The sequence below is a fragment of the Tachyglossus aculeatus genome, chromosome 12, assembly GCF_015852505.1.
Source record: "Tachyglossus aculeatus isolate mTacAcu1 chromosome 12, mTacAcu1.pri, whole genome shotgun sequence".
In the NCBI taxonomy this organism is placed as follows: Eukaryota; Metazoa; Chordata; class Mammalia; order Monotremata; family Tachyglossidae; genus Tachyglossus; species Tachyglossus aculeatus.
The window spans coordinates 19,757,670-19,770,996 of NC_052077.1; the positions used below are offsets into that span (position 1 = coordinate 19,757,670).

Sequence of the window (13,327 nt, forward strand, 5' to 3'; positions counted from 1 at the left end):
GAGCATTGTTTACAAATTACTTTTTAGAAATGGATCAATCAGTCAGTTGTATTTATTGAGCACTTACTATGTGTAGAACACTCTTCTGAGTGCTTGGGAGAGTACAATACAGCAGAATTAGCAGGCACATTTCCATGCCCATAACGAATTTAAATAGATCTGTGAGAGGACATTAAAAGAGTTGAGGGGTACTGACCATGGAGGAGTAGAACTTGAGAGCACGTTGAATTCATTTGTTCCTTTATTCATTTTATGTCATGTATATTATATCTCTTTTAGGCTTTGTTTGATTTTAAAAAAATATTTTGCATAAGCTATTTTAGGACTTAGTAGATGAGAAAATGAAGGCTCACAGTGATTGGGTAAATTTACTAGATGACTACAGCAGCAGACTTTTGAATGCCTGGCCCTACTACATAGACCTGTGCTGAACAGTGATTTTTTTCATGCAATCTCTATATTCCATTTCCATTTTTCATTTCTCTTTTAAATAAATTACTGACTTGTACAGTCTTCTGGAAGGAAAAAAAAAAGTATCAGCTCCTTTGTATCCCATGAGTTACTGCTGCTGCCTGGACGTTGTTGGAAATGTCTTCTTGTGAGGTCTGTACTCAGGCTGGCCTGAAGCTTGCTTGTGTGCTGCAGCAGGAGGGGAATGTGCAACCTCGATTAGCCCGTACCGCTTAAAACGAGATTTTTGGAAATGGCAGAAAAACTGTACTTTTCAGCCATTTGTTTTCAAATGAAAGTGGACTTTTTAAAGAGCGGAGTTGCACGAGGAAGGGAAAGGGGAAAAAGTTCTCTTGGCCCAGACTCAAGCGAATGCTTGGTCGTTTTGCTTTCTCCCCTGCGGCATTTTTGGCAAACGGTGGGGAGAGAAATGAAACTCAAGTCGGAGGACAATTGTTTCATCTTGTTTGCCTCTGAGACTGGAAAAAGTAGGAGAGTGCCAGTTCTTGTCTAGAGTACTGTGTTAGAGAAAGATAAAGTGATTTCAGGGTTGGGTTTTAAAGATCCATAAGCGATGTATATTATGTGTTAACGAGCCTGCACGCTTACACCATCATTGTGGTCATTGGATTTGGCAAACTTAAACACAGTCAAAGCAGTCCCGGAGAGATCAGAACTCACAAGTAGTTATAAAATAAGGGGCCTTCATATTGGAGTGTAAAGTGTTTATAGGGGGCAATTGAATGTGAATTGCAAGGTGGTATGTTCATTATGTAAACAGATGCATCTTATGAACTCTTTACCCCTAATCTATATTATGATCCTGTAAAGGAGGCTGCAGAGGGAGTTGGTTATCACTGGCGTAGATTCGTAGCCAAATGGAGTTGTGGTTGGAATGAGATCTATAGTAAACTTACAAAGGAAAAAGTTCAAGTAATAGAGTGGATGGTTAAAGGGCACATTTTAAATAGAAACCTCTAATTTTAGACAGTTCAGTGTTGTTCTTTACACTGTAGCCTCCTTCTAAAGAATAGAACAAATGTTTTAAGTCCTTTGGGTTTTTACTTTCTGAGAGTTTTTGGGCAGCTAGCAGGGATTGAAATAAAGTGGTTCAAGTATGAGGCAAGTTTTGAGACACTTTTAGAGAAATTGGAGACAAATTCATTCATTCAGTCGTATGTATTGAGTGCTTACTGTGTGCAGAGCACTGTACTATGCGCTTGGGAAGTACAAGTTGGTGACATATAGAGACAGTCCCCACCCAACAACGGGAATTATGACTGAATAGCCATTGGTAGTTAAATCCACAGTCAAAGTAGCCCATCATGACTGCTCTCCAAACCTCATTTGTAAATCAACCTTTGACTTTTCTCTGTGATTTGCATCTGTCCTGCGTTCGATTACTTAGCTTCTCCTTCTGATATTTCTGTTCGATACCTATGTTTTCTCACTTGGTTTCTTTTCTTCAGTACTCTCAGTGGAAATGTGTGTGTTGGCTTCAGGAATTTATATTCACAGTATTTACAGTCTTATCTCTGCTGGTAGTTCAGGGAAGTCATGTATCCTAGCAGAAAGAACTGAGTCAGAGGTCCTGAGTTCTAATTCAGGACCATGTACCAAGTGCTAGAGTGCATAGTAACTTATCAGGTTGGACACAATCCGTGTCCCGCATGGGTGTCTAGGTCTTGTTCCTCATTTTACAGATGTGGTAACAGAAGCACAGAGAAGCACAGTGACTTGCCCAAGGTCACACAGCAGACAGGTGGTAGAGCTGGAATTAGAACCCAGGTCCTTCTGACTCGCAGGCTAGTGCTCTGTCCACTAAGCCACACTGCTTCTCACTTGTCTGCCGTCACCCTTAGGCAAGTTATCTAACTTATCTGTGCCTCAGATTCCTCATCTGTAAAATGTGAATTCAGTACCAGTTCTCCTTCGTCTTAGACTGTGATTCCAATGGGGGATGGGGACTGTGTCTGCACTGGTTGTCTTTTATCTACCCTAGCACTTAGTACAGTGCTTGACAAGTATTAAATGTTTAACAAGTGCCCTCATTATTAAGTGCATGGTTCTGGAGAGTAAGAAATATGGACTCTAGCTCTCCTTTTGTCCAAAGTTGACTGGGGAGGAGACCAGGGTTTTCTGGACACATAAGCACTTGGCACAGTGCTTTGCACCCAGAAAGTGCTAAATAAATAAGATTGAATGAACATAGGGTTGCAGGGACTGGTCTGCCATGCTCTGCCTGGAATGTTCCCTGAGCTCGAACAATAACTCTGCAGTTTCCTCTTACTAAGGGTGTGATAAGAAGTGTTTTGGGGGGAAGGTGAGTATGGACTGCAGATCAAAAAATGGTATTTATTGAGTGATTACTGTGTGCAGAGACTAAGCACTTGGGTGAGTACAGTTTAACAGAATCGGTAGAAATGTTTCTGGCCCACAATAAGCTTACAGTCTAGAGGGGGTAATCTAGATCTAAGCAGAAGCCTTCTAGGCCCAGGGCACAATGGTTTTGTGAGCTCTTCTGAGACAGAAGCCAGGGTGTTGCCATTTCTTCACTGAAAAGCAAACTCTGAGTGGAGGAACCAGATTCCCAGGGCTCTTTTTCCTGGACACAATGGGAATGTGGTTTCCCATTGTGCGTTTTTTTTCCCCTCTATCCAAACAGCAGAGACAAGTGGCACTCTAATGGCTAGGAATAATCCATCTGAAAAATGGCAACCTGGCCCACCAAAGTGTTCTGGAGAACTGGGTGAAAGGGGAAGAAAAAGCAATTTGGAAGCCTTTCTGAAATCTTTTGGGTGGGGTTTTACACTAACAAATTAAAAAATCACATAGCTATTTGGAAGAGAAGGACACTGAGTGTGGAGGTGCGAGAGAGAGAGAGCTGGTTTGGGTCATAATTCTTAAAACATGAACCTGCTTTTAGGGAAAGGAAAATTATATTCATAGTGGCAAGGAAACTAGTCTGCTAGCATACTTTTTTCAGTTAAAATTCAAGTGTTTAAGAATGATTATTTCTCTTGGAGAGCAATTGGATTACTAATGGGTAGAATGCATAGAGGTTGCATTTTCTGCCCCTCGTTTTCTTAATTGTGCGGTACAATTTTCTGGGGAATGGTATAGAATTTTTAATTTAGACAGTTGTTACTGCTACTTCATCCCCTATGGAATTGTAGTCAGTATTTATATAGTTCATTTTTTTAAACCCACATCCCTTTTTCCAAAGACAACCTAAACAAGAAATTGATTATTTTAGTCATTTTTCAGTGTATACGAGATATCGAAAGATGTTGTTGCCAGAAAGCTTGTTTTTTTTTTTTTTCCAGATAGGGAATTTGCTGACTGTTTATTAGCCCCCAACTGCTCAGACAATTATAGTGCTGGCATCAGGGATATATGCAGTTCATTCCTAATATCTTTTGCTTTCATAGTGTTATCCGGTGCCGTAATGACTGCTGATTCTCCAGCCAGGTTTCCATTTATGATCCTTGCTGTCTTTGTTGAATATAGTCCCAAGGATTGCCTGATATAGAAACTTGGGTGCAGTGTTAACAGCTAATGTCAAGAGAACGGGTTTAGGAGTCTGAGGCTGTGGGTTCTAATCCCAGCTCTGCCACTAGTCTGCTGCATGACCTTGGGCAAGTCACTTCACTTCTCTATGCCTCAGTTACCTCATCTGGAAAATGGGGATTAAGAGTGTGAGCCTCACGTGGGACAGGGACCATGTCCAACCTGATTACCTTGTATCTGCCCCAGTGCTTAGAACAGTACTTGGCACATAGTAAGCACTTAAGAGATACCATAATAACAATAACAACTTGTGTCACCCTTGCAGGTAATGGATTTAGAATGCTTCAAGGACAAAAGCATTTCCTCCATACCTCTTTAACGCTCGTCTCTCACAGTGAAGTATTATGTTCAGTGTCCTCCCCATAGGTTGGATACTTTTAACAGGATATTGTACCAGAAGTAAAAACTGTAGCTGTCCATTTTTAAGTAAATTTTTACTTAAAAATTAAGTAAAAGTCCATTTTTAAGAGTAAACTAGATGAGGAAGCCTTTCGCTGTGGACTGTTAAGCTTCTTGTGGACAAAATTGTACCACCAACTCTGGTGGATTTTTTAATGATATTTATTAAGTGCTTACTATGTGTCAAGTGATCTCCCAAGTGTTGGGGAAGATACAAGGTCAGGTATAGTCCTGTTCCACCTGGGGCTCATGGTCTAACTAGGAGGGAGAACAGGAATTGAATCCCCATTTTACAGCTGAGGAAACTGAGTCACAGAGTTTAATGTCTTGCCCACAGTCACACAAGAGGAAAGTGACGGAGTTGGATTTAGAACCCAGGTCCTCAGACTCCGGTCCATGCTCTTTTCCACTAGGCCACACTGCTTCCTACACTGTGTACTTTCCCAAGCTCTTAGTACAGTCCTCTGCACACAGTAAATGCTCAATTAATACCATCCATTGAATAATTGCATTCATCTCACCAGATAAGTTGTAGGGGATTGGACACACTTCAGATAGAATGGGCTTGGAAATGGGGAATAATTCATTTGAGATTCATATGGGACAATGCCTAAGTCCTGAAGAAAGCTATAATAAGAAAGCTGGGTAGACCATTCCAGCTGTATGAGTTAATTTTCGCATCTGTTTCATTAACCATTTTATTTTTTTTCCAAAAGAATGTGGCACCCCAGAATCCAGAGTCAATGCTATCCATTTTCTGGTTCACAAACTCCCAGAGAAAAACAAAGAAATGTTGGACATTTTGGTGAAACATTTAACAAAGTAAGCCCCCATTTTCTTCCTTTTGCTTCTTTCTCTCCCTTACTCTAGACGATGTTTCTTGAGTCCAATAAGCAGTGTTTGTAGTGGTTGGAACTGTGGTTAAGTGTACAATACCAGGAACCAAACCTGTAAAAGCAGGCTGGAAGTTTGACTCACCGTGTGTGTTTTGGAGAAGAGAACAGAAATCTAATATGTTCATAAAGACATTTAAGTATTTGCTTAACAACACTGCCAACAATTCAGGGTTTGATTTGAAGTGAAAGAAGGTAATATTATACTTTTACGTCCCCTCCCTCTCCCTCCATAGAAATTCTGGCAGTCTGAATACTGTAGATCTGTTATCAAATTTAGGTTGGTTTCACACCTACCTAGTTCCAGGCTCGAACATATCCTCTGCGTTTGTTCTGTCGAATTAGGGATAGTCATTTCAGGGGGGCCATGTTTTTGTTTAGCTGTAGAAAAACAAAACGAAGCTTAGGTTGGGAGAAATTACTTATATTCCATGTCCAAATATGACATAATGTGTAGACAGTGAATATGATTACTTTCTAGAATTCGTAGTTGGAGGAAATGTACTGTTTTCATTTAAAATGCATTCTAAGAGTGTTGGCGGGAAGCTCTAATAACTTGTTTTCTGATGTTCTTTTTTTCTTTTTCTTTTCTTTCCTTTCATCAAATTAAGTGTTTCAAACCACTCCAAGCAAAATCTAATGACGGTGGCAAATTTAGGAGTGGTGTTTGGACCGACCCTCATGAGGCCACAGGAGGAAACTGTAGCTGCCATAATGGACTTGAAGTTTCAAAACATTGTAGTGGAAATTTTGATTGAAAACCACGAAAAGGTAAATTATTTGTGTGGGCTGAGGAGTAGCCTTTTTTTTTTTTTAATAGATGATGATGAAGTTGAGAAACACCACATCCAAGTGGAAAGAGTCTGGACTTGGGACTCAGAGGGCCTGGATTCTAATCCCAACTCTGTCACTTGCGTGCTGTGTGACCATGGAGAAGTCACTTCACTTCTCTTTGCCTCAGTTACCTCCTTTGTAAAATGGAGATTCAAATCCTTTTTTCCCTCCTTCTTAGTCAAAGTGCCCCTTATGGGGCAAGGTCTGTGTCTGACATGATTATTCCAGCACTTAGTACATTCACAAATGTAATAATAATAGTAATAATTATTATTATTGGGCCGAATGCTACTGTGCTGACACAGTAAGTGCTCAATAAATACCATTGATTGATTTTTAAAGTTATTTAAGTTTGTAATAGTTTTAAGTTATTCATTCATTCAGTGGTATTTATTGAGCGCTTACTGTGTGCAGAGCACTGTACTAAGCGCTTGGGAAGTACAAGTTGGCAACATATAAAGATGGTCCCTACCCAACAACGGGTTCACAGTCTAGATGGGGGAGACAGACAACAAAACCAAACATGTGGACAGGTGTCAAGTCATCAGAATAAATAGAAGTGAAGCTAGGTGCACATCATTAACAAAATAGAATAGTAAATATGTACAAGTAAAATAAATAGAGTAATAAATCTGTACAAACATATATACAGGTGCTGTGGGGAGGGGAAGGAGGTAGGGCGGGGGGATGGGGAGGGAGAGAGGAAAGGGGGGGCTCAGTCTGGGAAGGCCTCCTGGAGGAGGTGAGCTCTCAGTAGGGCTTTGAAGGGAGGAAGAGAGCTAGCTTGGCGGATGTGCGGAGGGAGGACATTCCAGGCCAAGGGGGAGGACGTGGCCGGGGGTTGGCGGCAGGACAGGCAAGAACGAGGCACAGTGAGGAGGTGCTTATGCTTATTGAGTGCTTATGCTATGATTCTTCTAATTTTGTTGGTTATAAGTGTTTACTTTTAGAGTACAGCGTTTTCACCTTTCGCTAGTGTTCTAGTAGTGACTCACAAAATAAAGTAAAAAGCAAGATATATTTGATATAATGCACCATGTCCAAAATCAGAGAGAACAATAATTTTTAAAGTGAGAGAATGTGCATGATTTCATTCTGAGCAGAAATAGAGCTGTTTGTGAACAAGGAGTGAAAAAGTGGGATGACATGGTAAATAATAATAACAATAATGGCATTTACTAAGCGCTTATTACGTGCAAAGCACTGTTCTAAGCGCTGGGGAGGTTACAAGGTGATCAGGTTGTCCCACGGGGGGCTCACAGTCTTAATCTCCATTTTACAGACGAGGTAACTGAGGCCAAGAGAAGTGAAGTGACTTGCCCAAAGTCACATAGCTGACAAGTGGCAGAGCCGGGATATGAACCCATGTCCTCTGACTCCAAAGCCCAAGCTCTTTCCACCGAGCCACACTGCTTCTCTAAATCATAGTGTAAGGAAGAGGAACAGTGGAGCAATTAAATCAACTATCCACCAAATGATTTATTTAGCTTCTAATGTGTGCAGAGTATTGTAATAATTGTTATGAGGATGTTTGGACTGAGGAAGTTTAAGAGACTGCATCATGCAGGGATCATGCATGACTAAAAGGGATCTCCCCCTTTTAGACTGTGAGCCCACTGTTGGGTAGGGACTGTCTCTATATGTTGCCAACTTGTACTTCCCAAGCGCTTAGTACAGTGCTCTGCACACAGTAAGCGCTCAGTAAATACGATTGATTGATTGATCATGAAAACCGTAGTCTTCACCACTTCTCACATTTTGTCATACTCCAGTGCTTAATAGAGAGCATGGCTCATAGTAAGCAATAAATACCACACACACACACACACACACACACACACACACACACACACACACACACACACACACACACACGTAAATATAAAATTCTTCCTCCCTGATTTTTGAGAAGGAAATGAAGTGTTTTTTGTACCACTCACCAATAATTGATAAGCATACCTCACCACAGCACATCTTCATATATTTATGTATTTCCTACAGCTACACAGCAAAATAGCAGTGGTATTTCAAAGTAAATGAATTTGAAGAAGGAATGTGGTGGAATGTGCAAGAGCAAAGGATTGAGTGAAAAGACTTAAATATACAGCAGACATAGGAAAGAAGAAAAAGCATCAGGGATAATTATACAACAAAAATAGACTGGAAGGGGAAAAAGCAAAAGGAGCAGAAATGAGAGGAAAGACTTAATCAGTAGCATTTACTGACCACCTATTCTTTGCAGAGCCCTGTAATAAGCACTTGGGAGCGTACAAATAAGTTAATAGGTATGAACTTATCCCTCAAAGAGCTTACAATCTAGCAGGGGGACAGATGTTAAATACATTAAAATAAAGGAGCAAAAGAATAGACGATAGCTTCTGTACGTCCATAATATTTTATACCACTCCCTGCTAATTGATAGCGGTGAATGCAGGGGTAGAAGGAGGGGAAGGGTCAGAATGCAGCAGTGCTAAAAGAGGAATTTCTTCTTTTAAGTGTACATGCTCTGGAGTAGGAGAGGGAAGTAGCTCACAAGAGACAAGTACACCCCTGGGAAGGGTCTTTTGTTTCCTCTTTAAAAGGGGAAGCAAGAAGAGAATGGAGGGGATGTGAGGGTAGTTACTGTAATTCATCCACTGCTCCTTGTGTGCAACACTTAGGAGAAAAGTAAGCTACGCAGTCTCAAGTGCCCTCTTATCTTTCTATTCCTTTTCCCCCCCTTTTTCTTTTCTTCTCATACCCCTCTTATTACCACCATGTGGTAATCCTCTCCTGTTTTTGGCTTGCAAAAATTTGGGACAGTTATTGGAATAAGTGTGATATGCATCCAAATGCAGTGGGGGAAGTAGGGTGGTCTTCGGACCCAAGCGCTCAGGTGATTTAGAAGGGCCGAAATGCCCAGCTTCTTTCAAAGGTTTGGATCGGTCTCCTTGATTCATCAAATAGGTAGCCCGTCAAGGACACTTGAGAAGTTGGAGTTGCTGGGTAAAACTTCAGAAGACCTTAGTGGCTCCATGGCTGGCAAACACCCTCCCTTCCTCTCCCCCTACCCTCACTTTCTTCCCACACCGCAGGTATCTCTGTGTCTCTGAGCAGGAAAACCATTCCCTCACAAAAGCAGGAGATGATTGGAGGGATTACATATAGAAAGTGAATGAAAGAAAACTTTTCTCTTCTCCTTTCATTCCCTCTAGACTGTAAGCTAGCTGTGGGCAGTGAACATGTCTACCAACGCTGTTATATTGTACTCTTCCTAAGCATTCAGTAGAATGCTCTGCACCTAGTAAGTGCTCAATAAATACTATTGATGGACTGATTCCTGCTCCTACTTAAGACTGTAGGAAATGTAAACTGTCTGTGGTGAAATCACCCCATTGGGTGGTTGTAACTTTTTCTTAATAATAATAATAATAATAATGTTGGCATTTGTTAAGCGCTTACTAAGCGCTGTTAGAAAGCACTGTTCTAAGCGCTGGGGGGGATACAAAGTGATCAGGTTGTCCCATGTGGGGTTCACAGTCTTAATCCCCATTTTACAGATGAGGTAACTGAGGCTCAGAGAAGTTAAGTGACTTGCCCAAGGTCACACAGCAGACATGTGGCGGAGTCAGCATTCGAACCCATGACCTCTGACTCCAAAGCCCGTGCTCTTTCCACTGAGCCACGCTGCTTCTTTTAAAAGGAAATTAAAATGAGACAATTCTAGATGTGTCTTGGATTTGATAAATGCCTCAAACCTTTTTGCAAATGCTTAGGATTCAACGATACCCAAGGCACATTTTGGCCTTAGCTCCTTTCCCCTTTTATTAAATCCACATGCATTTTGGCGGAAACTTAATCCATATGTTTTGGCTTCATTTATGCTTAACACATTTTGAACTTGTGTTGTAGAGGTTTTGGGATGCGTTTTGAACCGTTTTGATCCCTTGTCCTCCTGTGCAAACCAGAAAGCTGTATTTTGTTCCAAGAGTAAAGCAAGAATCTTGAAACTTGAGAATTTTTAGTTTGAGTTGAAACCCAGATTCTCTGTGAGTCCTGTACTTAGCCAAGTGCTTTCTGCTCTCCCGGACTATGGAATATTTGAAGAAATTTGAAAATGAAGAATACTGTTTCTCCGTTTTCCATGTTCAGCTGGTTAAGTGTTTGACATTTTAATTGGATTTAAAACGTTTATTTTAAATGTGGTGTTTTAGATTAACCTCAGCTTTATACTGTGCTTCAGGCTTGTCCTCTCCATCTGTCATTGGAGTTTCACAGGATTTTGGTTTGATAGCATTGTATTAGGTTATAGTTAAATTTACTACAGAATCTACATCGATTCTCTGGCTGTTGAAATGCTGCTGCCACCACTCTTACTCTTGCCACTGCTGCTGGCCAAACTGCTAAAATTGGCATCTTCCTTTTCAGTTACTGATAAAGCACATAGTCAGTGTGAATCATAAGTAAGGCGGAAAGATGGAAACAATAACGATTACAATTGAACTGATGGGAAATTTATGGCACTGGCATATTGCCGCTCGATCAGGTCATTCTTTGAGGATTTGGGATGCTCTTTCCTCTGGTCCATGACACCTGATTCATAACTACTTCCTTTTCCTGTAACAGAACTTCTCTTACATCATGAGGACTGCATTCTTGCAGAACCCCCTTTAAAAGAAATCAATCAATTAACGGTGTTTATTGAGCGCTTACTGTGTGCAAAGCATTTTACTAAGAGTTTGGGAGAATGCAGTATAACTGAGTTGGTAAACACGTTCCCTGCCCACAACGAGCATACAGTCTAGAAGAGGAGACAGACATTAAATAAATAAATTACGGATATAAACGTAATGGCTGTGGGGCTGAGGATGGGCCAATGGAATGCGCTATTGACGGCAGTTAGGTTTAGTGAACTAAGAACAGGACATTTGAGTGGATTCTAGTTTTGCAACTGAATTTTTCTGATATTTTGGTCCATAACTCCTTGTTCCTTCCTCAGGCCCATTAAATGGTATGCCTCTCCCTTGATAGAAATGTTGTGAGTGTGAAGCAGCCAGTCGATTGTAGAATGTTCCGTTCCACTCCTGGCTATGTATGTTGAGCCAGTTAGCAAACCCATTGGGATGGAGAACAGTCCAGGTAACTGGGTGTGGGCTACTGGGGAAAGTGACCATGTTCCCATTGCACCAAGTTACTTCACTTCTCTGGGCCTTAGTTCCCTCATCTGTAAAATGGGGATGGAGACTGTGAGCCCCATGTGGGACAGGGGCACTGTGTCCAACACGATTTACCTGTATCCACCTCAGTGCTAAGAACAGTGCTTGGCACATAGTAAGTGCTTAACAAATACCATTATTCTTCTTATGCTCTGCACACAGCAAGCACTCAAATACCATTGATTGATTGATTGGAGTGGGAAGGCAAAGGATGGACATATGTTTGTAAATGATCTGTTTGGGAGAATACAACACAAAAGGCATGTTCCGTGCCCACAACAAGCTTACAGTCTAGAGGGGGAGACAGGCATTAATATAAATAAAAAATTTTAATAGAGAATTTAAAGATATGTACAAAAATGCTGTGGGTTTGAGGGAGGGGTGACTATCAAATGCCCAAAGGTTGCAGATCCAAGCACATAGATGCTGCAGGTGGGAGAGGGAGCTGGGGAAATAGAGGGCTTATCATAGACACCGATAAAAACATGAACACAAATGAATACAGATTATACAGTTTTTATTTTAGACCTTTAAGTCCTTGGAGAAGATACTTGTTCAACTTAGTCCCTTAAATTTGCCGGTAAGCATTGACTCTGCTTATTCATTCATTCATTCATTCATTCATTCAATCGTACTTATTGAGCACTTACTGTGCTCTTAAGGAGAATAATAATAATAATAATAATTATGGTACTTGTTAATCACATAATATGTGCCAAGCACTGTTCTAGGTGCTGGGGTAGATGCAAGTTAGCCAAGTTGGACACAGTCCCTGTCCCAAATAGGGCGCACACTCTCAATCCCCATTTTACAGATGAGTTAACTGAGCTCCAGAGAAGTGAAGTGACTTGCCAGAGAAGTGGTGATAGCAGACATGTGGCGGATCCGGGATTAGAATCCATGACCTTCTGACTCCAAGGCTCACACTCTATTCACTAAGCCATGCTGAGAACTAAATAGTCAAATGCCCTTCCCACCCATTAACTAATATCAGGAAAGAAAATTATGCAAGACTCATTCTCTCAAATTTCCAGATTCATTTCTGTCTGTCAGCCCGTATTTATCTCTCGGATGTCTTGGTCTGGAAAACAGCCCCATTTTAAACTTTTCTGGAACATTCCTGTCTCTCCTGGCTTTGATATAAGGATTCAACCATGCTGGCTTCAATCAGAGTGAGAAGAGGTTGCCTTAGCTCTCAGTCTGTAATTATGTCTCTAGTCAGAGTGTGTATTTCTCTCTCTGTTGTTTCAGAAACAAAAGTCTTTAGAGCCATTACTCAGTCATTGAGAATGGCAGTGATGTGATCCTTAGTTGTGCTCTGTGGTAGAGGAAATTAGAAATAAAAACGGAATATGTGGAGAACTGTAACTCTGAAAGGAGATGCCATGGTGACTGAATCCAGGACTTGACCCTGCCGTGATCCCAAATTTCCAGTTTAATTTGGCAGGGTTGTGGAAGGGGTTTGAAGCAATGTAGTTGTGTCAGTGGGGTGGGCATTGTGGATCCAATCAATCGATCATATTTATGAGTACTGTGTGCAGAGGACTGAACTAAATAAGTGCTGGGGAGAGTACTGAGTAACAGAGTTGGTAGACATGTTCCCTGCCCACAAGCAGCTTTTAATAAGGCTTTGAAAATGGAGAGAGTAGTGGTCTGTTGGTTAGGAAGGGGGAAGGAGTTCCAGGCCAGAGGCAGGATTTGGGTGAAGAATCGGCAGCAAGATAGATGAGATCGAGGAACAGCTGAATAAGTTGACATTGGAGGACAAAGTGTGTTTGCTGGGTTGTAGTAGGAGATTAACATGGTAAGAAAGCAGGGGATAAGTTGATTACATGTCTTAAAGCTAATGGTAAGGCATTTCTCTTTGTTATGGGGTGGGGATGGGCAACCATCAGAGGTTCCTGAGGAGTGGGTGAACGAGGACTGAACATGTTTTTAGAAAAATGATCCAGGCAGCAGAGTTAAGTACAGACTGGAATGAGGGGA

The 13,327-nt window shown here is 41.2% G+C and overlaps 1 protein-coding gene across 1 annotated transcript in view; it reads left to right on the plus strand.

Annotated features, from left to right (window-relative positions):
- ARHGAP10 (Rho GTPase activating protein 10) overlaps window positions 1-13,327 on the plus strand; it is a 262,121-nt gene that overhangs the window by 183,708 nt on the left and 65,086 nt on the right. The window contains exons 17-18 of the mRNA XM_038755281.1: window positions 5,136-5,241; window positions 5,924-6,083. Of these exons, the coding sequence (XP_038611209.1) occupies window positions 5,136-5,241; window positions 5,924-6,083 (266 nt within the window). The remainder of the gene's footprint in view (window positions 1-5,135; window positions 5,242-5,923; window positions 6,084-13,327) is intronic.